This window comes from Tiliqua scincoides, chromosome 6 (assembly GCF_035046505.1).
Source record: "Tiliqua scincoides isolate rTilSci1 chromosome 6, rTilSci1.hap2, whole genome shotgun sequence".
NCBI classification, from domain to species: domain Eukaryota; kingdom Metazoa; phylum Chordata; class Lepidosauria; order Squamata; family Scincidae; genus Tiliqua; species Tiliqua scincoides.
The window spans coordinates 70140270-70164990 of record NC_089826.1 but is presented as its reverse complement, the minus strand read 5'-3'; the positions used below and the strand labels follow the sequence as shown (position 1 = coordinate 70164990).

Genomic DNA, 24721 nt, shown 5'->3' with positions numbered 1-24721 from the left:
CCCAATCCAATGATAGCAATTGGTATTGCAGAATGTAGATTGCCTGAGAAGCAACATTATCTACTGGTTGGATTCCAAGAAATGCCAGTGGAGGGACTGTTACTGGTGCTCTGCAAATGCTTGAAGGACCACTGGCAGAAAAGTTGGTGTGGTTCCGTCATGCAAGACTTCTGTAAGCTTTGCACAAACATTTAGAGATAGTGTTTATTTCCCCTCCTCGTCATGCTGTTTTGCATGTGGAAGGGCATCTTTGGATTCAGTCCCCAGTAGCAGAGTGGAGCTTCGAGATGCTTTGGAGACGTCTTTTGCAGTTTTCATCTGTTATCTGGTGGGGATAGAGAAGGTCTGAGTTTTGTAGTCAATTAAATAGTGGGGTGTAGTCAACTAAATAGTGGGGTGGGGCCAGAGGCATCCAGGTATCTGAGGGAGGCTGTTAAAGACTATTCTGCCTCAAAGATAATGCAAGTGCAATAGTTATTGTCCATCCACCATTTTGACATGTTAGTAAAAATGGACTGAGCCTGAACGTTTGGGATAGGACTTTCTGAACTAATCAATGGTGTTGCTGGACCCCAGTAGGATTTTTTTAAAAAAATAAACTTTTGTTGCTTGAAAGATGCATTTTTCAGTTGTGAACACCTACCTTTGCATTCTGTTAGACTTAAAACCAAGCAATATGTAGCTTATGGCTAGAGGTGTTTGAAAACAGGGTTATTTATTGTACTCAGAAGTAAGCCCATTGTGTTCAGCAAGACTTTGGTTGTAAAACTATCTTACTCACTGGAAACAAATACCTCTACTTACGGCATTTCTAAATATCAACTGGTATTATAACTTTTTATCTTTTTAAAACTTTGGAGTTTTATCCTTGTAGACCAAAATCCTTCAAAACTGGTAATACACTAACTATTGTAAATAAAAGTGCACAAGAGCAGGAGAAAACCTGTGTCTAGTTAAAATTTTGCTTGCTGATTCTGCTATAACCGTTTTGGGGGCAGAGGTTACTTTGAAAGGCCAAACAAGTTGTCATTACCAACATATCATATCCCAGATGTTACAAATATCCTGGGACTCTGGATGAAAATGTTCATTAGTAAATAGCTTTTTGACAAGTAAATTCTGACATAACCGACTGGATGTCATCAGAACTTTTGCAGAATATGCCATTAAAAGGGGGAAAAATACGGATTTATTATTTTCAGTGGGACCAGAATATGGTTTCTTAAAAACTTACCTAGACTTTTGTCACAGACAAATTTATTTTTCTTATACACTTCCCTGACTTTTCAAGTGATGTGCTGCTTTATCGCCTTCCATTTCTAAATTCTGACCAGTTCTGACTCCATATACACAACAGCTTGTATACACAGAAAGTTAGTCATGATTAAGTTTCATGGAAATTAATGAGGCTTCAGTCAGAAGTTAGTGTCTTGTTGATTTCAATGGTGCTTAGTCATGACTAATTTTTTTGATATACAACTTGGTGATTACTGGATTACATGCATCAGTGGCATACTTATAAAGGTCTAAATATTAGGCAAATGGTTATTCTTCCATGGGAAATCATCTTTTGGCTGTCAAACTGCATGCTAGCATTTCATATTGTCTTCATTACACTTATACAAAGTTTTCATCCCTTTCAGTCACTCTTCCGTGGCTGCCTTTATTGAATAGTTTTGTTAGAGTGCTGTTTCTGCCCACTCCATCTTCTCATAGGGGGCCCAATGATCCCTTTTAGTTTTTCCATGTAAAGTTCAGTACCTGAATTGGTGTATCTCTCTCTCTCTTCCCATTTCTTTTGTACTGTCTTATTAGTAGACTGTCTTCAATGTATTAAGACAAAGGTGGTATACAAGTGTAATCTGTAAGTAAAGGAATTAACTCACAGTAGTTTTTCATGTTGACAAAAAAAGCGACTTCCAATTATTTTCCATTGTTTAATAAAAATTACAGACTGTCTGATTAGCAACGTGGCCTCACATTATGATGGTTTTATCTACAGAATTAATTTGATTCAGAGTTGGAATAATGAGGTGGGCTTTTGAGAAATGCTTCCAGATTCAGACAAAACTTCAGAATTTAATTAATGGCAAGATTTATTTTTTTAACAATCAAAAGACAAAACATTTAAAATTTGCAGTTTAGAACATGCACATTCACAAAATGCCTATGACATGTAACACTGCATAGAACTGAATATATTACTAAAATTTAATAACGTTATAAAACAGTGCATTTAACATCCAGTTAAAACTAAACCTGAGAAAAACTACCATAAACACTGAGTCAATCTCTCCATTCATGCAGCTTCACAATTTCCACAGTAGTTTCAGCAGTAATGGTTCAGTGGAGCTGGAAAGCCCTACTTTACCATGAATGCAGTCTTTACACTTTTATATAGTGCCTGCCTTTCGCAGCAGCATGAAAATCAAGTTGCAGTAGAAAACCAGTATTAATGCAGTATGGCTTCAATTGTAGGACAAGAAAAAAAACAACACTGAAACATGATTTAACTTTTACACATTTGGTTCACAGTTCTGCAATTACAAAATATTGAGTGGCTGCAAAAGTGTTTTTTGAAACAACCTATAGAACACAAGATGACCCCAACTCAGTTTTCTCTATAGTCATACCAACTAAGTATCTACAGGATAATCCTATGCCTGTCATCTCAGTAGTAAATCCCATTGTGTTTAATGGGGCTTGCTTCCAGGAAAGTGTGTGCAGGACTGCAGCCTTAATTACTTAATGGATCTTGTACAAGTTTTGGAATGCTATCAACACCAGTTGCTTTTTTGGGTTTACATTCAGTACTGCTAAAATAAAGCTGGTCAATTCAGTTGTTTATCCAACACTTTTGCTTATTTGATACACATAATTTGATGCTTGTTTCTAAACAAAGGGGAAAAGGAGCTCTATAGCAAAGGCATGCATCAGTTTGGATTCACACTGTGATGTAGTAACTCATGCCTACAGACTGGTAAGTTTTATTAAACACCTGCTTTTGCACAATACATAAATCAGTAGAGAAAAGAGGAGGGGGAGGCAGGCTAAATATATGATTCAATTCTTCAACAAGTAATTCTAAAATTATTTAAAGGATGAAAAAGATGTCTTCCATGTGAGACTGTGCAATAAGAATCTTTCCTTATGTCTTTAAATATTTCCTCTATTTTTATACAACTAGAAAGTTGTTTAACTAGAAATTTGTCAAAATTTGTTTGCAAAAATAAATCTAACACTAAGAAAAACAAGTCCACTTATGGCTTCTCAAAGTGTTTTCAATTAGCTGATGTTTCAGTTAAGTACTACATTCTCACAAATAATTAAAGTACAGATGTGTTGAAATTCTATTGATTTCTGAATGGCACTGTTTTCGATCAAATGAAGAAAATCTTTTGACATTAGCTTGAAATCACTATACAATACATGTAATACATACAAAACATACAACTTTCTTTCTGGATTTAATTACGAGAATTGTAAAAGTTTAAAATGTCAAAACAAGTAGTACATTATAGTCAATTACTGTAATTTGAGTAAAATATATGTATACTAACCAATGGCTCCAAATTGTCTATATTATAATGTAATAAACCACTTCTATAGTTTTTTATTATGAAATGTATGTTTGCAAATACCGTGTATTGTTGACCTTACCTATCTTTTAAAAAATAAATCTGGGCATTTATTCTTTAGGAACTCAAAAGATTTAAGTTGAATTTTAAAATATCAGAAAAAGTTTGAACTATTCAAGCCAGTACATATAGACAACCGCCACACTGTTTTTATAAAGCACATGTATTCTAATACTGACTGCTATTAGATAGAATTACATCCAGTGTGAAAAAATGTAAAAAAGCAAACTTGAGTTAACGATAATGGTAGGAGGGGGAGTGAAATTAAAATGTGGGACTCTGCTTTAAAAGTGTAATAAAGTCATGCTGAATAAGCTGTACTGTGATGAGGTTACCCTTCTTTTCAAAGAAAAATAATAAAAGATATAACAGTATCACCGCCAATTTAAAATCCTGTGCTCAAGGAAATGTGCTAATAGTTGCCTAATTGGCAGCAAAGATAAGAGATAAAATGAATATCTTTTGTGTTTCATTTTTTTCCACAGTCATGGAACTTTCACTTCCTGATAATGCAATATTTATGCCTTCACCTTGCTCCAGTAAGGACCATCTCTGTGAGATTACTTCATGCAGATCATTCCCCTGCATCATTTATATGCATGCAAACAACTGTTTCATGCACAGGGAGTAGGGATATACACCTGCATCCAGCTCCCATAATTTGTGTGGTGTAGATGATGCTTCTGAACTGTATTTGAGTTGTGGGAGCCGAGTCAAAGATATGCCTTGCCCACTTTACAGATGATCACTTCTGTCCAAGGCCATGAAAGACCCCAGGAGGGAAGTACAGGAACAAATCATTGTTTTTCTTGAATTACTTCTTTCTACTGTCTCTCTTTATTCATTTCTTCTAAAAAAAAATATGCATTGCTTATAACTGTATTATAAGTATGTAAGAAGATAATCATTTTTAACTGTCCACTTGATTGTTCACTTGGAAAATCTGTTATAGTGATTGTACCCCATGAACAAAGTTTTAGAAACTACACACCCTGAATTTTTTCCCTTGCATTACATCAAGTGATTAGGCCTTCCTTGTTTTCCTTCATTATCTATGCCTACATTAGCTTGTCTGAGGGCAATTTGTGGCTGCAAGTGGGACTGTTATTAGTGACAGATCTTTGTGAGGTGGTGGTTCCTTCCGTTTTATCTTCCCTTTAACAATTATCAATGAAAAAGATATAACAGTGCCTTTGCCAGTAAGAGTGAGTTGAACTGTACATAACAAATATATGAAATGTTCTAGTTCATTTAATAAATACAGAGTTTCTACTATACATGGCTTTTTAACTTGGACCAAATGTGGGAACCATGACACAGCAGTATTGCATTTAGCAGAATACTAATATATATCTTTAGATAGGTAGAACATTGCACTCAAGTCAGAGGTGGAATCTTCTATATTTTAAAAAACTGATGTAATGGCCTTTAAAAGCCAAAGTAGAGTGAAAGTTAATTTGCAATTAATGTATCTCTCATCCTTATTTTACACAGTGACATATTTAAAAGCAATTAAAAATATTTTGGGTTGTGAGAAAGGAGGACATACATTACTGATTAGAATACGGTTTGTTTTGTTTGTCAGTCTAATTCATAAGCATCCTATAGAACAATTAATTGGCTGCAATCCTCAAACTTCACCATAACCTAATTTAAATCAAATTTGGGGCTGTACATAGTGAATGTATTTGATAGCAATAATAAATTATCTTACAGTGCAAATAGAATATACAGTATAGCATGGTGTTAAACTGATGGCACCTGTTCCACATTGTTTTAGAATGTGAAAATCACCACAGTTTTACTTTGTTTTAAGCAAGTTGCAAATAAAAATACTCTACAAACTAATTTTAAATAAAAATAAGCATTTTCAAACATTTGTGCCCCAGTACAGTAGCAATCTATGCTTGGACACAGGTTTCTATGTGTATGGTACATCATTCTGATTTACATCCTAGATATGCAACAGGGAGAAAAACCTTCACAGTATGCACACCCAGTGTTCCATAGTCAAAGACATGTTTGGCTTTGTTATTTCTAACTGTTCAACATCAGTATAAAGGAAGGGAAGCTTAATCAAGGCACCCCCTTCTCCTCTCTTTCCCTGATAGGAAATCAGTGCCATCAGAAATGACAGTGCTCATCATATGTGTAGGTGTGGTGGCATAGAAACATCCTTGTACCCAGCCCCTTCCTCTGTGGAAGTATCTCTGGATTGCAGTCCTTAAGCACAAGGTAGGGATATAAGGCAGAGCAGTAATTTTCTATAATTCAAAGAAGTCTCAAAGACGTATGCTCCTTACTTAGAAAATGGTTGCTGTATTAAAATGTACACATTTCTGTTAAATAAACATGAAGAATAAAAGGAAGGCTTATATAAGGCCAAAGGTGTGAGTGATCACAGATCTGAAAACAAATGCAATAAAAAGCAACCTGTATCAGGTTCACATTATTGTAAAACTTTCAAGTACAGAATATCAAGCATGCAGTTCTGAAATCACATTGAACACTGCCAATGCCATTCTTTAACATTTCTGCACGTGTTTATTAAAATGAAAAACATCTTATGGAACTTCTTTGGCAAACTTTTTTAGGTCAGTTTGACACATTTTCTTACAAATGCCTTGCTTTGAAAATCTGACTTCATCACAAGAGTTAATGTCTTTTAAAATGGTTATTTAGCACTTGTTGAAATCAAAGGCTTGCTAAACTGTACTATATATACTTCACCATTACAGACCTTTGCAAAGATTATGGTTGCCAGTGTATGCAATGATGGGTAATCTGACTGTTCATTATGTTCCAGATATAGGAACAAAACCAATTCAGCCTCATTGTAGGTAAGCAGTCTGGAAAGATTGAAGGATTTTCTGGTTACAAAATCCACGAGCAAACTTCTTGAAAAATTTAGAGATGGTGTATTACAGTATAGTCGCACAGTGCTTATGTCTACTCAATACATGAACTCAAACTTCAGGGAATAAGAACAACAATATACATCTTCCTCTAAATTTCTGTTACTGGGCCTTGTTAGCAGACCCAGAAAAGATCTATTAGTTTGCCTTACTATGGCAAGTACAAGAGCTCTGCAGTGTTGTTCTCTTTCACCATTCATCAGGTCTTTGCTTTGTAGTATCGTAGGCTCTTATTACTTCAGATTGTGAAACAATCCCATTTTCGTCTTGAGAAAAAGCATAGCCATCTGCAAGCATAAAGCCAAACTGAAATGAGAATCACAGCCTAGCATCTATAGTTCTAGTTTTACTCAACTTTTCAAAAAATACTCGGTTTAAACACCAAAATACTAAGAGACATTATGTTGGGGTAGCGTTAACATGTATAGAGTAGTGATTTGATTTTACAAAGAGAAGTTAGTAGAAAAAAAACTATTATTCAAATAATGAATATTAGGGTTCATACTATATCTTACTCTACTGTAATGCATGTTATGGATTACCATAGTTATGGAATACTATAGAATTCCATAGTTCTATGGAATTGTTGGATGTGATTAAAACAATGGAATTATAAATATTAAACACATGCTCTCTCTTTCAAAATAAAGTTTCAAGATTGCATGAAAATTCTATTACATTTTTGCCCGTTGATGACTCCAGATATGGTTTGCATTGGTGATCTTGGCCCCTGTGCCTTTCCGGGCCACGACTGTAGGGTACCCCTCTGCCAAGTGCCGCCCCCCCGCCAGCCAGGGACCTTTGGAGAGCCAGGGAGGCTGTGCGCTGCCTCTCCAGCCCTCCAAATGCCGTCTGAGGCCTCTGAAAGGCCAAAAATTGCTACTTCTGGTTTTTGACTGAAAATCAGAAGTAGCAATTTTCGGCCTTCCAGAGACCTCAGAAGGCATTGGGAGGGCCTGGGCAATGGCGCTGAGGAGCGAGGAAGATGGTGTCACCTTCTGAGGTGTGGCAGTCTGGGGCATTTACCCCCCCTTGCTTCCCCTAGGAATACCACTGTGGTTTCCTTCACTTTTCCATTTACTTTTTGTTAAAAGTAATAGTTATGATTCACATGATTAAAACAATGGAATAAAATATGACTAATAGCCCAATCCTATCATATAACCCCTCTCCCCACTAATGCAGCCATGCCATTGGAGTGTGTGCTGTATTCTGAGGAAGGGGAAGTCCAAGAGATCTCCTTTGGGTATGGAAGCATTTATTCCCTTTCCCGGGATTAAGCTTCTGCTGCCTGCATGAGTCTCGCCCCATTCTACGCTCCCCCATGTTCACTTACTGGTGCCTGGGAACGTGGACGGACTGCTGGCATGCCACTGCAGCCTCTTGAGGCAGTGGCTCAGCTACAAGAAATGGTATGCTGCATTTTGTGACAGCTGTAAAGGATCTTACACTAGTTCTGGTAACAGAAGGCACTTGCAGAATTGGGCCATTAGTGAAATACAAAGGTAACACATACACAAAAGTTTCAACAGAATATTGGGTTCCTTTCAACTCTGCAATTCTACTTTTTTTTTTTAATGTGTGCTTGATTCATAGATTCATACAAGTCCCTAAATACTTACGAAGCAAATTTTGTTGCACAGACTCGGAGTGATACAAATGGTTTTTCTTAAAGACATTTTTCAGCAGCTGAGCTCTTTCAGTTAAACTAGAAAGTGAAAAAATTGTCAAATACATTAATAGTTGAAACATTCAATTTGCTATAGGAACTAAAGCAGGGTTCTGACAAATTAGCTACATGAGTTTATAATACATTATTTACAGCGTGCCATCCACATGCATGCAAACTTTACCAACAGCAAAGTGACTGTTCTAAAGTAAATTGTTTTATACTGATAAGGTAATTCTTCAAGACAGACTCAGTACATTCCTACTTATTACAGGCCTTTTCAGCCACACTAGACGCTGTGCCAGAACCACCATCCAGAGCGCGATACCATAGTCTTCCGAGACTGAAGGTTGCCAACAACAGGATTACAGGATATATATCACAGAAACAAAAACATACATAACCATCAGATGGGTGCCAGTAACCACTGCTCTTTGAAGTGGTTTGAATTTGAACTATGAATTTGTTCAAATTCAGTTTGAACTATGTCCTAGCAATTTGAACTATGAAACCACTGGATTAGGAGAGACAGGTTAAAAGAAGGTTTTCATTTGATTTTGAATAATAAATGTCCACAATGCTCATAGTTCCTAGCTGCTGCATAATGCAAACTCAGATTCTTTTCCTTTTACATTTTACCTGTGCTTCTTCAAACAATTTCATTTGAACTCCCATGGACTATCCCAATGTCTGAAAGCCCCTTCAGTTTCAAAAGTAGTTTGCCATATTGGGGTGGGGGAGCCGTACTCTTTAATAATCATAAGCCCAAAGTATTCCTGGGCATGCAGAACAAACTGCATGGTTCTTTCAAACCTGTCCACGGTAAATGGGACCAATGTATAACAAAGTTGAACTTTTTTTTTCCTAGAAGAATTTAATTTCATCTGCAACAGTCAGCTTAACTACACTAGAATCTGATGTAGAGCATTCCATTTATCTGGAGGGACAGGTGGGATATAAATCACAATAAATGAATAAAATGAATTCAGTAGAAAAACACTTTTGTAAATAAAAATGACCTTCACTAAGTATTGAGGTCCTCAGAGATGGATAGCTTCCTCTTTGCTTCTTAACTTTATATTCAAGACCTTAATTTGACAAATTGTTAAATGGTGGGGCTCTAATCATAAAGTAGGAAGAGTAATTAACTAAAAATAGGCTACAGGTATTACAGTACCTCTTCCCACGAACAACAGCTCCTGGATCTTGAGATTTTGCTTCTAACTCCTGAACTTCATCTACCAGTGTCTTGAATGCTGCTCTTTTGACTCTGCAATGAAAAATGTTTTCAGATATTTTAAACATAGAATTCTTGTCCTTGAATTTGTGAGAAACAAAAACAGAACTTAACAATGTGAAAATCAGTTTTGTTCATTATTTAAAATTAATTCAAAAGAAATGTCATAAAGGAATGTATATAAACATTGTATTTCAGTAACTTACAGACAGTATAGTTTACAAATAAATTTTGAAGATTTACTATTAGAGGAACTGGAGAAAAGACTCCTAAAGCATTCAGCCTAAAAACCATCAAATGTGAGATATAACTCCTTTGCAGTCACATTTTATATGAACTGTATTATCAGATTACATTTTATGTTACAAGTTATTTTAGAAAAATCTTCATAATTTGTATAAATGTTGTAATATAAAGGTGGGTCATAACTTAGTATGGTTACAGCACAAACACTAAGAAGTAAGTCCCATTAAGTTCAGTGGAACTAACTTCCAGGTAAGTATGCATAGGATTGTAACATAAATAAAGCCTTTGTTATTAAAAATAATTACCGTACTGATTCCATTTTTTAGAGCCATTAAATTAATAGCATTACACTTACACTTTATATACGACATCAAAGATCAGAGCTGTCATGGGAATACTTAGTAAGCCCATCCAGAAGACACCAGAGCTGAACAACATAGCTGCCTATATGGATATAAACAAAGGTGTTACTGAAACACATAAACTATGAAACACTTAAGAAGATGCTAAGCAATATGGCTGGAAAATGGTTATCTACACAATTCCCAGCAGAAAAGAATGAAAGATGACTGATGAACCATCTCAGTCATAGTGGTGGGGTCATCTCCTTTAAGGGTTTAGGAGGCTGCCTGGCAATGTTCCCCCCACCCCCAGCAGTCCTGTACACCTAGACAAAGTCCATCTAGTTTGTGCACTGCTAGTTGACAGTTGATTGACAATTGCTATTTTAAATTTCACAATGCCTTCCTCACCATCCATCAGGGAAGAAGGCTAATGTAATGGTACCATAACCTTTGAAAGTACACTTCATATTCCTATTTTGAAGCAGAGACTTACCAACGCCCCATTTTTAGGAGTTCCAAATAACACAGGCCTACAAAACTGAGGGTCAGAAAAGTTTTTCCCAAACTTTATGGTGGTTTGATATGAATTTGGGGTGCCGATTCCAAAAATGGCATCCATTTTGCCCTATCACGTCTAGTTTTGGAGATATAGCATAGCCTCATTAGTGAATGGTTCAAGCAGCTTCCTCATGAGGAAGCCATGGTGTAGGCTTCCTCATGAGGAAGCTGCTTGAACCATTCACTAAAGAGGCTATGCCGTGTCTCCAAAACTACACGTGATGGGGAAAACAGATGCCATTTCTGGAATTGGCACCCCAAATATACCCAGGAATTGGTGTAACGTTTAAGGAAGTAAAACATGTGTTGGCCTCGTAAAATTTCTTGGGGACAAGATATCCATGAGTTAGGAGATCCTTCACTGTATTGCCTGACATTTCACTATTATAAAAGCAGTCCTGAGGGACAATATGAATCCAGGTAGGAGCAGGAGAGGGGGATTTCCCCTTATGCCAGTGGTTCCAGAACTTTTTCAGCTGGCGGTTCCCTTGACATAGTGGGTCATTGGCCGTGGCTCCCCATTAGGTCTTCAATCCTATACACTGTATGGGGGAATGTGTTTCACAAAGATTCTGTGACTCCCCTTTCTGGTTTCTATAACTCCCAAGAGAGCCATGGCTCACATGCTATTTTCTTGAGTTAAATTGCCCCACAAACCTGCTATTAGTTATGGAGACGGAAAAAGACAGGTACTTTTAGTTTGGCTGCTGAACTACAGTGTACCAAATTCTAAGTGAACTGGAAGTACTCTTGATTTATATATATATATAATTTGAAAACTGAGATTCAGTTAAATAGGAACCGAATTCAGAGAACAATAAGCAATAGATATGCCTGTGGATTTATGCTTTTAAAAACTTTTGAATGGCAATATCCTATGATGCATTATTAGCCTGAAACAAAGATTCCCTTGTATGAGTGGAAAGCTCTCTTGTTGTCCACACATGGCGAAGCTGTTACCCCAGAAGCCAATCTGGTGGAACAGTGTGCAAAGCAGAGCGGGGGGGGGGGCTGTAGTTGCGGGGGGGGGGAATCAGTAACACCCCCCATGCATGAACAAAGTTGAGGAGACCTTGAGCACATTGAGGAAACCTTGGGATCCAAGCCAATGTTTATTCATTGGACCTGAAGCTCTGTCCCGAGGGCTTAGGGTGAGCAACAATATGCTAATTATTCTACTCAAATGAAAACTTTACCAAATATAAAAAGAGCAACTTGTGATTCTGTTGGGGAGCTGCTGTTTGGCAATTTTTAAAAAGTTTGCATGTACTCATTATTATGCACGCTTATGCAAGAACAGTCAAGGCAGTGGGGTCAGTTATATGAAAAGAACAGATATTTAATGTCACAAATTCAAAAGGGAGAATTTAACCAAGAGAAATATATACTATATATTACTATATAAATACTAAAGTATAATTATATATCAGGTGTATAGCTTCCGAAGAATCTACACACAAGCAAGGTAAGAAAAGTTTTATAAAGATTATAATGGAAAACGCAGCCTTTCACATGGTTGACCATATACGCAATTTTTAAAGCCACTACTCCTAGGCAAATGCTGTGAGGCTGAAGCTGTACAATAAGCTATTGATAAACAAGTTTATTCCTGAATAAACAGAAAAAATAAAAACGGAAAGAGATGGATTTAAGTAGCAATTTAAAATTATTTAAAATTAAAAATTATTCTTTTAAAATTATTCTTAATGACTTTTTAAGGTTAGAGTGATAGAGTAAAGAGCTATCCTTCAGTTAGCCACCTTGTATTAAACCTTCCTTGGTGAAACAGCAGAAGTGATAATGTAGGTCTTAGGATGTTAATTCTGACTATTGTAATGCTAACTATGAATGAAGGAACAACTAGAGCCTACTATTCAGTCAATCCAGCCTTTGGCTTTACAAATGAGCAACATGAATTGAGGGGGGGAAAAGTTTTTTTGCGTCATATCTGAAAGCCTGTCAGATTTTTTTTCTTTTGCAGAGTTAATCCAAAACTAAAAGATTTAAAGCCGACATTCACATTAAGGACAGAAGAGCTCTTTGTATATTTGGATGAAGAGGGAAGAAAATAAAATCCCACTGAGCTATTTCCTTCCTTTCTGTACAAGAAAGCTCCCTCCTTACTCTGTAGAAACTATTTTTGTTTCTAACTTTTCACATTTCTCTGCACACAGGAAGGTCAGCTGGGAAATGGCAAACTGATCTGTTTTAGACAATGACACTAACAGGGGCAGCCTGTTTAGGGGATGGATTGTTTCTGCCTCCGTTTCTGATTTACACATTTTTCCTAATATATGAGATCTGTGGTCTACACCATCTCCTTTGCCTTATCCCCTTTAGGCCTTGTGAAACCCAAATGGAATCTACTGCAAAAGTGGCTCCCATGGATATATAACCAGAAATGAAAATGACAAATTCCAATTAATTGATGTTGTAAACGACATAGAAAGTCTTTTCTATGTTTTTAGAAGCTGCCAAGTTTTGACAGCGTTCACCTCTAAATTTCTCTGTTAATCACATCCTTTTAAGGAAAAGCTGCACAGGTTCAGAATAATACAAGTATTTAACGCAAGAACATGGTAAAAAGCTGAAATGGATCATTAGCAAATGACACAAAGATCAAATTGAAATGTATAACTTTGAAAATTTTTAAAGAGACAATTAGAACCATTTTTGTGTTTGAGTATAGATTTAAAATAAGCCAAAAGTTAACTATGGATGTAGTTCCAGAGTTAGATGGTTCCAAAAGCCGTTTTTAGTTCATCTAAGCCAGGGGTCTCCAAACTACAGCCTTCCTTCAGGACTCCCTGAGAAATTCTGCAATGCTGAAAATGGTGTTGCATAGTGACGGGGGACACCAAACCACAAGAGGATGGGGAAGGGATCACATACAAAATGCATGTCTGCAGTGCAGTATGGACGGCTGGGAAAGTCTCCCCTCCTCACAGTGAGGAGCCAGGACAGCCAGGGGAAGTGGTTCTATACCCGACTCCTACCTCTCACTAATCCTGTACCCCGAAACTGTGTTATAAATTAAATAAAAATTGAACTGATTTTTTGATATTATTGATATGTTGACAATTCACACATGAATTAATGTAAGTATGGCACAGCAGGGTGTTTTTTTTGGTACACATTTTTTTCCTCTGTCTAGTGAAGCCACTTATAAAATGTAACTTGGGCTGTATCCCAAAACATCTGGACACCCCTGAGCTAAGCAATCATTGTGATTCATATGGCACATGAATGATTTCTTGTTATTAAGAAGTATGCCAGATATTGGTGTTCTGTGGAAGTGCACAGAGGAGCAAAGAGATGAAGTGACAAGGCAGTATCTGGCAAATCTGGACTCAGTTCTGTCCACCGAGAGCACTGAGAGGAGAAGAAGAGGGGCAGTGAGACTCAGTGCAACCAGAGGTGTAACTGGGGTGGAGCCTGAGTGGCACCTATACTGGGCAGCATCCCAGCATAAAGGGGGGGGGCGCATGGGTTCCACCCTAGTTTTGGAGAAGGTACTGGTGGCTTCATGCCCTCCATTCCTCCTTTTCAAAGGGGAGCCTCCACAGGAGAAGGAACGGGGGTGCGAAGCTGCTGCAGCGAGCAGATTTTCCTCTGGGGAGAACCCAGAAGTGATGTCACATGATGTCACTACCCTGGGTGCTGGGGCAGTGCATTATGCCTCCAAGTGCACCTCATGCTGCGATACTATGCAGGCGCACAAAGAAGGAAAGGCAGCCTGTGTACCTGCATGGTACTGCAGCACAGATTAAACTAAGAAGAAGAGAGGCATAGTAGCAAAAAAAATCTGTCTGCTAGGTGGCTTGTTTCCTCTCACCTCAGTGGCCACAATGACAGCAGTGGTGTGCTAGTGACCTAGTAGTGAAAGAAGTAGTGGATAACTCCTCCCCCCCCCAACTTGGAAGAGATACACAAAGCTGAGTAAGTTGGGTGCCCCCCACCTTATAGGATAGTAGTGGATATGACTTGCATCAGATGATACAGTAGGTGACCAAAGGTGATGGGGGAAAATGACTGGGGTGGGAAAGAATTGATGAATTTTTGTCTTGTGGAGGAAATTTGGTTTTTTTCCTGGACAGGTTAGGGGAAAATTGATGAATCCTTTATCATGTGAACGAAGATAGATGAGGAAAATGGTTTTTTTGCCTTGGGGTTGAGGAGAATTGATGGATACTATGTTCTTAAAACATTTACAACAGAAATGGAGTTGTGGTGGTTTGTAACTGGGTGAAGGGCAAAATTAAATGTAGGATGAAACAAGGAAAGAGAACCTGGGAGATGGAATTATTAAGTTAAAAAGTTTGACTTAATGAGGTGTGGCTTCAGGGAGCAGTGTTGCTATAGGGGCATGACGCTTGTCAAACCTTTCAGTTTCTGGAGTCCTTTATATTCCGAAATTGAGTCTTGGGGAGCCCCATTGGCACACAAGCAGAGTCTCGGGAAGCCCCACAGCATACATAGAGTGGCCGGTGCATACACAGAGTGGCACAAGACCAAGCAGATGGCGGCTGCTTATGGTGTGCTCATGGAGCCTCCGAACGGATCTTAGGGAGTCCCAGGGCTCCTAGGAAATACTTTGAGAAAAGCTGCTATAGAGCAGGGGTGGTCAAACTTGCTTAACATAAGAGCCACATACAATAAACTTCAGATGTTTGGGAGCCACAATATTTAGAAGCATTTATTCACCATGGACATTAAGCATATGTTTTAATCCAATGGACTCTCAGTTTATACTAGGTAAATAATTATAAAGTTTGAAAATTTCTTATTTACCTTTTGTATTAATTGTGATGGAAAAAGAAGCTTAGCCAACACGTTTCTGAGAGCCGCACGTTATATGAAAGAGCACATGTGATTCACAAGTTAATTAAAGAAAAAGTTCAGAATATCAGGGAAAAACAAAACATAAAAAAGGTGCGGCCTCAGTATCTGCAGGGGATCCATTCTTAGACCTCTTGCTGATGCAGAAAATCATGGATAATAAAATCCATGATTTTTCAACCCCTTTCTCCCTCCAGTTTCCACTGCCGGGAAACTGGAAGTCGTATTTTTTTGCCTCTCCAGGCCATTCTGAAGCCTGCAGAGGCAGCGGGCAGACACGCACTGCCTCTGTGGGCTTCAGAAAGCCCTCCGGAGGGAAATGGAGCATAGCTCTGGTCCCCTTTGGAGGGCTCAGGTGGAGCTGGCTCAATGCAGGTCCAAGGGACCTGCGTTGAGGCAGATCCAGGAATGGAAAATCTGCAGATAAACAGGTTCCACCTGTATTTCAGAATTGGAGTGCTTCCTTCTAAAAACTGAGAGAGAAAGAAGTTGAACTATATTCACACCAAGTAATCAAGAGATTCACACTGAATATGCTCTACATTAGAATGTTACACTCTTATAACAAGCTTTCTGTAATGATTGTATCTGGTTGTTTGTAGCAGATACAAAGAGATACAGCTTGTTTAACACTGGTTGTAAGGCAGTTTCTTAGACCAATCTGGATTGAAATGAAAACCAGAATACATTTATATGTATAAACTTAAAAATCAGTTTCAAGGTAGACTTTACCTCCCCAGACATATCAGGTGCTATAGGAAGGAGAGGCCACACTGAAGAGTAGATTCCGAAAAATACTATCCACAGTGCAATGCTTCCCCATATAGCTATATGGCTAAACTGGAAAAAAGAACGAAAAACAAAGTCTGTTATCAGGCGAATGTCTACTAAGTTGTACATGTCAGAGAAAATATTTGTTCCAAGACATTTGAAATTTTTATTATAAAGGAACCATATAATTACTGCTTATAAATAGGTATTTTAAGAATAATAGTGCTGCTGTATTCATATCAGTATTCATATAAGTAGAAGTTAGTTATCACCTAGTTCTATTAAAATACCATTCTGGATGCATTGGGAACTCCCTGAAACGAATGTATATGAGAGCTTTATCTGTGTAACTTGAAAAGAAAATGGTAACATAGCCAACACTTGTTTTATTCTTTTTTTTTTTTTAATAAATCTTTATAAGTGTTCCCATGCTGGAAAAAGCATATAGACCCTTCAAAAAGAACATAATTTTTTTTCCCAAAGTCACAAAATGGTGCAAACATAGCAACTGTAACTGATCACTGTTGATATCACAGGACCTAGTCAATGACACACAATAAATTCCACATAGCAGTACTCTATTACAATAGAACCGGGGCTCCAGAGTTGGGGCCTAGTGGGACACATACTGGGGCCCATTTCCACACAAGGGCCCCACCCTATGCCTAGTTAAGGTGGCTCAACCAGGAGGCCAACTGAAATAACTGCAGTGAGTGGTGTTCTAGGAAGGTGACAAACTGAAATGGAGTGCCCTGCATCCCACGTTCATCACCTGCTCAGCCACTGTTCCATCTTCTCATGTGCTCTCCTTGAAGAGTGCATGAGAGGAAGCGGGGGATATGATTTACTCCCTCCTCCTCCTCCTCTAGTGACCCTTGTTTCACTCTCATTCCAAAATTTGTCACCGCTTCAGTTGATTCTTTTTCTTGGCTATTGACTGTCAGAATTTGTGGAAAGCATTTAGAAAATGGTGTGTCTAATTTGGGTCCAAAATATGAATAAAGAAACAAAATACTGATCGGTAACTATTCTGTTACCTGAATTAGTGTAAATCCAAATGAATCATTTTATTTACATTCTAAAACATTAATTTTACAAGAATTTTCTTACCAAAGTCCAATATGAAGTCTCTAGACCTGCTTTTAAGCACACAGTTATAACTACAAACTGAAAAAAAGAGAAACCAATTATTTTTTGAACCAATGTAATAGTGTGCAATATCAAGTTTCAAAATAAAAGGACATGTTTAACATGATTCCATATTACAGCTTATCAATTTCAGAGGTGACAGCCATGAACTGTGGAGCTAGTTATGAGTCTAAGGACCTATTGAGTTGTTTTCCTCCAACAGTAGCACCTCCCCCTGTGAGGTGGATAGGTTTAATAAAGACTTTAGGCATTTGCAAAGGAACACAGAAAGCTTCTGGAAGCTATCAAGAAACCAAAAGGACTTTTTATGCTATCAGACAGTGCAAGTTCAAATGTAAAAGATCCAAGACCATAACAGATGTGGTCATGGACACTGTGCTGCCCCAGGGCCTGGAAGTGCTGCCTCCGACCTTCTGAGGGCCTTAAAATGTCACTTCCAGTTTTCCTGAAAAACCGGACGTGACATTTAAGGCCCTCTAGAGGCCTCAGAAGGTCTTCTGAGTGCTGGGGAGGTTGCCTGCAGCCTCTACAGCCCTCAGAATGCCTCCAGACATGGAAGCGGCGTGTGTGGGTTACACTTGGGATGCCACGGCCCCTGTCATGCCACCCAGAACTAGTTGCACCCATGGACCCCCCCCCCAGTATGCCACTGGGCCATTATTTAATCAAGAAGAGGTCAAGAATTGAGTGAAAAGGCTAAGGCAGTGGTTCTCTTTTAGCACCAGGACCCACTTTTTAGAATGACTATCTGACCAGGACCCACTGGCAGTGATGACAGGGCTGAAAGTGACATCAACAAGTAAATTAAAATAAATAATTACAAATAATTAAAGTAAAACAAGTTAGGGGAAGCTAGCCATTTCACCAAATGAATTTTCTCTGTAGCCTGCCTGAAATAACACCCACCCCACCACCACAAAAAAAATCAGTAAGATTTTCAGCCCTATCCAGTGCCCAGGTCAATTTAAAGCTCTTATATTTAAACCATATCTCTATCAGGACCCACCTAGTTTTACAAGTCTAAAATAGGGAAAAAAAATCACATTACCAGCTTAAGACTGTTTTATATTTTATTGGGGGGGGGCTGCTTTCTGGAGCATTTGTTGAGCTCCACTTTCATCAGATCAGGACCATTCTGGTGGCCTTGCATTCATCTTTGTCTGACTTGACGATAAGCCAATGAACATTTACTTACTCATGAGTAAATGCAACCATGCAGTTCAGTTTCACTTTCCATAGAGCTCAATACATGTCAGTTTGGAGGGATGGATTTCTCAGGTTTTTGGGGGGGACTGCGTTCATCGGATCGGGACCATTCTGGTGTAGTTGGATTCCTCTTAGCCTGCCCTTTCCAATGGACTAAGTGCAAGTTTGCCTACTCACGAGTAAACATGTGATATGGCTCTGTTGCAACCCAGTCTATGGTAAGTAGTACTCAAGCCCCCAAGAATGCAGTTTTGTTCATGCTGCTGTGTGAAGTTTTGCGCCTGCTTCTGTGCAACAGGACCTGGAAGTTGCCCTATGATGAGGTAAGGATTCCTCTCCCTTTAGAGAGAAGGATGTGCAAAAATGTAGCACAGCATGAGGGATGTGCAAATGGTGTAGCACACCAAATACTGAGGTGGGGGAGCAGAGACCACACTTGTTTCTTATAAGAAGCTGCTCTATTCCCTGCTCAACTGGTGCAAGGATTTGACCCAAGTCAAGTTCAACAATGTTCTTGACAAGGAAAATTCTTTAGTGGAAATTTCTGACAGGCCCAAAAGCTCCATCTTAAATGTGAATGAACAAAAGGTCCTGTTCAGACAATCCAACAAGCCATGATTTGATGGATAAGAAAGAGAACTGAAGAGTGCTGAATCTGCATGCTCTATCCGCCCCCTTTCCTTCTCAGCTCCGGTACAGAACTGAGATGGAAGAATCTTAGCATGTTAAACCACAGATCCATGTGTTGTCTGAATCCCAGAACTGTGATTTTACTATGGCTTACATACCATATTCTGGTTTGTTACCTACAGTTAAATCACAGCTTCTGTCCAGATGACATGCAGAGCTCTGATTTAACATGCCAGATTTCTTTACAAGCAGGTAATGAAATCTATGGGAAACTCTTAAATTTCCATCACACTCTTTTCCTTAGAATGCAACCTGAAGTAACATTAGCAATACTTACTGTATACACTATGTTTCCTAAAAGCAAATAGTCTGATGTTTTACCATTGGCAAATACAGTATCTGTAAGATAAGAGCAAGGGAAACATTAAAGTTGGAATTATTTATGGACAGAATTTACACAACTGAACCTCAATAATACTCCCAACTGCTGATCACTTTACTTTTTCACCTAGGGCAGTGGTTCCCAAAGTTACCTGGACCACGACACCCTCACAGCCTCTTTGTTCTGGCTGAGCTGGGAGCCACTATCTTGAATCTCACGAAATCTCACAAGATCCAAGATGGTGGCGCCCAAATCTCATGAGATTTCAAGAGATCCAAGACAGTGACACCAAATATTGCTATTTAAAGTGCTTTGTGAACTACAGTTCATGAAAAGCAGTATATAAACGATGTTATTCTGAATAACAAAACAGCTGTGCCTTTGCATCCACTGGGGTTCTGGGAACAGAAACCCAAAAGATGCTGAAACCTGAGGATAATCAAATCTGTGGTTCAGAGCACAAAGAGCTGTGCTCCATTCACATCTGAAAGGCCTTCTGAGGGCTAAGGAGACCTCCCCAACTCTCAGAAGGTCTTCTGTGGCCTCCAGGAGGCCAAAGATCACAACTTCGAGTTTAATTCTGATATTTAAAGACAGCATACTCCTTATCTGGAAACATACTCCAAAATAACTAATTGCTATTGCTCTCCAACATCCCCTATGGAAAAAGGTTTATATATAATTCTGTAACAGGTGAAAGAATTTAAATACAAAAAAGAAGTTCTATTAAGGCTGAAATCCTATGCACACTTTCCTGAAAGTAAGCACCAGGGAACTTACTTCTGAACAGACATGCACAGGATTGCGATGTAGGATTCTTAATAGTACTTATTACTGCAATATTACTAATATTATTATGACTGCTACAGTATTAACTATTGCAGAAACAGAACCATTATGTTGATTTCAAAAGGACTTATAGCCCAATCCTATCCTTCCCCTCACTGATGCAGCTAGGCCAAAAAGACTTGCACTGCATACTGATGTGGGGTCGGGGACGATTGGGAGACTTGGGAGAGATAAAGTATTTTCCCTTACCTTTAGATAAGCCTCTTACTTGCCAGTGGGTCTTCTTGGACTTGCACCAACTCAAGAATTGTGCAAGGGGCATGATGAGAGGCAAGGAGGGGGTAATATACTGGCGCAAGTCTTGAGCACCAGTATATACCCCTTCTGCCTCCATCATGCCCCACCCTCTCCCAATTTCCCTTCCTCCACCCCCGCCATTACCTTACTTGATCTGGCAGGTGTAAAGTCTGTTGGTGGAGTTGTGGCACTGCTGCCTGTTGTGGCACCTCTTGCAAAATGGCAGACAGTAGAATACTGTACTCTCCATCGGCAGGCATTTTATGACAGTGGAAATGTCTTCCACTGTTGTAAGAGGCTGAGTGTGACAGCTTAATTCTGCATAGGATTGGGCTGTTAGTTATGACCAACTTACTTAGTCATGACTAACTAAATTTAGTATACAACCCATAAATATCAGACAATGAATAACATCATATTACACCAGTGATAGAGAATTATGTCTTAGGTCCTTAAATTAAAAAAGAAGAAAAAAATGTAGTTATTTTAAAATCCACCTTTTAATATTAGTATTAGTGTCTTTAGATTATAGACTTTGCTTTAGTTTAACCCTGGATATTGTAATTTAAAACCGTAACATAGATGTTTCAAATTCTGTATTTCATTCACATACTTACCATACTGCACAGCTTTTAGTGGAAACCAAAACAGAATCACTGAGTGGAAGAGGCCATTTAAACAATGAACCCAGAAAACCTAAGGGAAAACAAACATTCATGAGAACCATTTGTGATAAAAACTAACTCTGTGAACTATGACCCTTCTTTTTATCTTTCAGTTAGGTTCAGAAAATGTGTTTTTCAAAAGGCCACCTCTAAGAAGTTACATAAGTGAGAGGCATTTTCTGCTTCACAGATCTTCATGGGTCATTTATTTTTTATGTTTCTCAAAAGGTGCTATATATAAAATTTCACCATACAAATCTTTTTATAATGACTTCTTTCTGCTGTATACATGTTATAAAACACCTGTCAAAAGAATAGCATGTCCTAAGTTTTTTCAAATATAGAAACATGGTGCTTTCTACAGTATATTATGCATGTATGAGAACTAGATTGTGAGCCCTATTGGGACAGGAAGACATTAGTTTGTTTGATTTTCTCTGTAAACCGCTTTGTGAACTTTTTGTTGAAAAGCGGTATATAAATATTGTTAATAATAATAATAATAATAATAACTAAGAAAAGGAAGAAAATTGCACTTGTATGTGACAAAAGTTAATCATGTTTGATAATCAGACACACTTATATGAAACATCATCTTTGTTGTGTTAAACTGACATGCATTAACAGTGTTCAGCAGTTCACACAACAGAAATTAAGTTGCCTGCCTCAAAAAATGTTCCACCATGTCTCTAAGTTCTTTGTTACTTTCCTCAACTATGTAAAGTTGTATGATCCAATTTACGCCACAATACTCTGCACATTTGAACTTGTGTTACTCATTAACCTTTGTCTCTCCTTCTTGCTATGTCATTACCACAAGTTTTATTTGACAGAAAGCACAGGTGGGTGCAAGAAAATCAGACGTACTTTTCCATTTTCCTGACCAATACTTATTGTCACATGCTAATCCTTTAACCTCTGTCAAGGCCCCATGACCTCTCACCCTTTTTACCATAACAAATCTAAGCATCATCATTCAGTGCAACAATGACACCAAATCTTCCACACACCAAACCACCATCAACTATTCTGTGTTCACAGGTAGTTTGCAGCCATTTATTCATAGCATGTACTCATATATAATCCAGTAAAACAGATGTCAGATATGTTTATAAAAAACAAAATTAAAAGATTTACAACTGAAACATCCATACAGATAAAATAAACCTTAAAATATATTGCAAAGAATATTATATTCCATACATCTAATTGGAATTCACTGAAAAATTTTTAAAACTATATTTAGTTCTCACATTGATTGTTAAATATTTGTTCAAATATTTTTAGCAGGCTTGATCTATTTGATTATTTTAAATGATATGATCTACTGAGAATTGAGGAAAAAAATCAATGCAAACAACAAATACATTATAGTCTCTAACCAGCAATACAAACAACTGTTCATTTTATGCATGACATAAATTGCATAAATTACCAACATATGTTCCAGAGCAAGCCTATCCAATCTGGGGCTTATAGCAGATGATCTTGTGATCCTGAAGCTCCTTCCCTCTCCATACAGTGCAATCCTGTGCATGTCTATTCAGAAGTAAGCCCTAGGTAACTATGTATAGGATTGCAAGCACAGGAGCCAAGTTCTTGGCTCACCTGGCATCCAGAACATGGCATTATCTGGTGCTCATGCAACAACTGCAGGGAGTCTAGTCATAATAGTTGCAGTCATGGTAAGAAAGGCATGGATCCTGATGCAGTGCCATGGCCCAGAGTTCAGTCATGCCTAGGGCATGCTGTATCTCCGTTACATTGACACTGAAGAGCAGTGACATATCAGTATACTGCAGCAGTTTGTGGACTGTATCACTGACCACATTTTACATAATTTTACATCCTTTATTCTATAAGGAAGTGTAGAGTAGCACAACTATAAAAAAATCTGTAGGCCAGGAAAACTTATGAGTTGGATCCAAAGTTTTTCCACTTAGTGAATGGAACCCAGCCTCTCTGGTCATGGAGAAAAACTCTGGATCCAACCAATGATTTTCACACAAGAGGCAATTTTATTTCTAACTCACTTAAGCAATCTTTCACAGAAAGTCATCTTTACATAAATGAATGCCTGCCAAATTAACATTTTCCAACAATACCTGCCAAATTAACATTTTCCAAATAACAAAATACTTTTGTTTGCAGTAACTGAAATTCAAATAACCCTTTGCAAAAGCAGAAAGCACTTCTGCACACTCTTAGGGAGGGGTGCTCATTTCCCCCTCCAGCACACTTCCTCACACTAGGATTCCTCCAACCTTCAGCAGCATCTTTCTGGCAAGAGTTAGGGGCGGCAGTTGAAAAATAGGGCTGGAAAAGCCACAGGGTACATAACACACACAGCCATTTGAATCCCAACCAGCATGTACAATACTGTTGTGGCAGCCTGGTGGTAAAACCGAATAGTTTCATTATTATTATTATGTTTTCATTCTTTTTAATCACATCAATCTAAAATAAAAATCAAATATATCTTTAAATTCCAATATGAATATTATTTTAGCTTTATTATTTTGTTTACCTTTGTGTTGAAATCTAGGGCATTTTGAGAAGTTTTATATAATTCAGGATATTTCAGCATATTTTCTTTCTGACAGGATCTCTCAAATATTCCAAGTGTTAGTGGAGGCAAAGCAGTAAACATCTAAATGTGCAAACCAAATGTATCATGAGTTCAGTTTAATAAAGAATGTATAATGTAATAATCATAGTTTTAAGGTATAAAAAAATATATACAGAAATCTTACCACATTGTAAAGTCCTATGCACCATCTTTCAAATAGTATTTGTCCAGAAAATCCATTAACAAAAGCAAACCATATCTGAAAGAAAAAAATTATTTGTACTTATTATTTAACACACTGTTCTTAAAATGTTTTGCTAAATTTGAACACGAACAGTATTTCAACAAGATAAATAGTGAAAAATAATTGGGAATTTTACAGCTAGATGTTTCTTTAAAATACAGCTATGGCGTCCTATTTAGAAAGAGTACTGAATATTGTCTTCCTATGAGTATTATCCTGTATTCCACAAACATTTAACATAAATTCTTCAAAAGATTGGGGGACACACACACAAAAACCTCAAAACTATTCAGCTCCCTTTATTACTTTCAAATACAACACAGAAATGGGTAGCTTGAAGACTGTTTCTGCTCAAAACTAAATAACTGTTTGAAAAATAATATTTCTTCTGAATACATTACATTTAATTTAAAAGTTCTTGGGGCAAAACCAAATATGGATGACCAACACTATTAAAGTAAAAGAAGGCAAGTTTGATCTGCTAGTCAAACTATATTGAAAATCAACGTGACACAGACTTGGCTACAGTTCACGTTTCATTTAACCTCATTATAGGAGCATGAATTGTTACAA

At 37.8% G+C, this 24721-nt stretch overlaps 1 protein-coding gene across 6 annotated transcripts in view; it reads right to left on the bottom strand.

The window, feature by feature from the left end:
* Positions 1-1957: 1957 nt before the first annotated feature.
* ATP8A1 (ATPase phospholipid transporting 8A1) overlaps positions 1958-24721 on the bottom strand; it is a 106836-nt gene continuing 84072 nt past the window's right edge. For all 6 annotated transcript variants that reach the window (XM_066631770.1, XM_066631769.1, XM_066631772.1 and 3 more), the window contains 10 exons: positions 24089-24163; positions 23863-23985; positions 21288-21366; positions 19540-19601; positions 17328-17384; positions 16179-16286; positions 10061-10149; positions 9400-9492; positions 8176-8261; positions 1958-6840 (listed from right to left, as the gene is read on the bottom strand). In XM_066631770.1, coding sequence (XP_066487867.1) covers positions 6743-6840; positions 8176-8261; positions 9400-9492; positions 10061-10149; positions 16179-16286; positions 17328-17384; positions 19540-19601; positions 21288-21366; positions 23863-23985; positions 24089-24163 — 870 coding nt within the window. In that variant the 3' untranslated portion in view covers positions 1958-6742. The remainder of the gene's footprint in view (positions 6841-8175; positions 8262-9399; positions 9493-10060; positions 10150-16178; positions 16287-17327; positions 17385-19539; positions 19602-21287; positions 21367-23862; positions 23986-24088; positions 24164-24721) is intronic.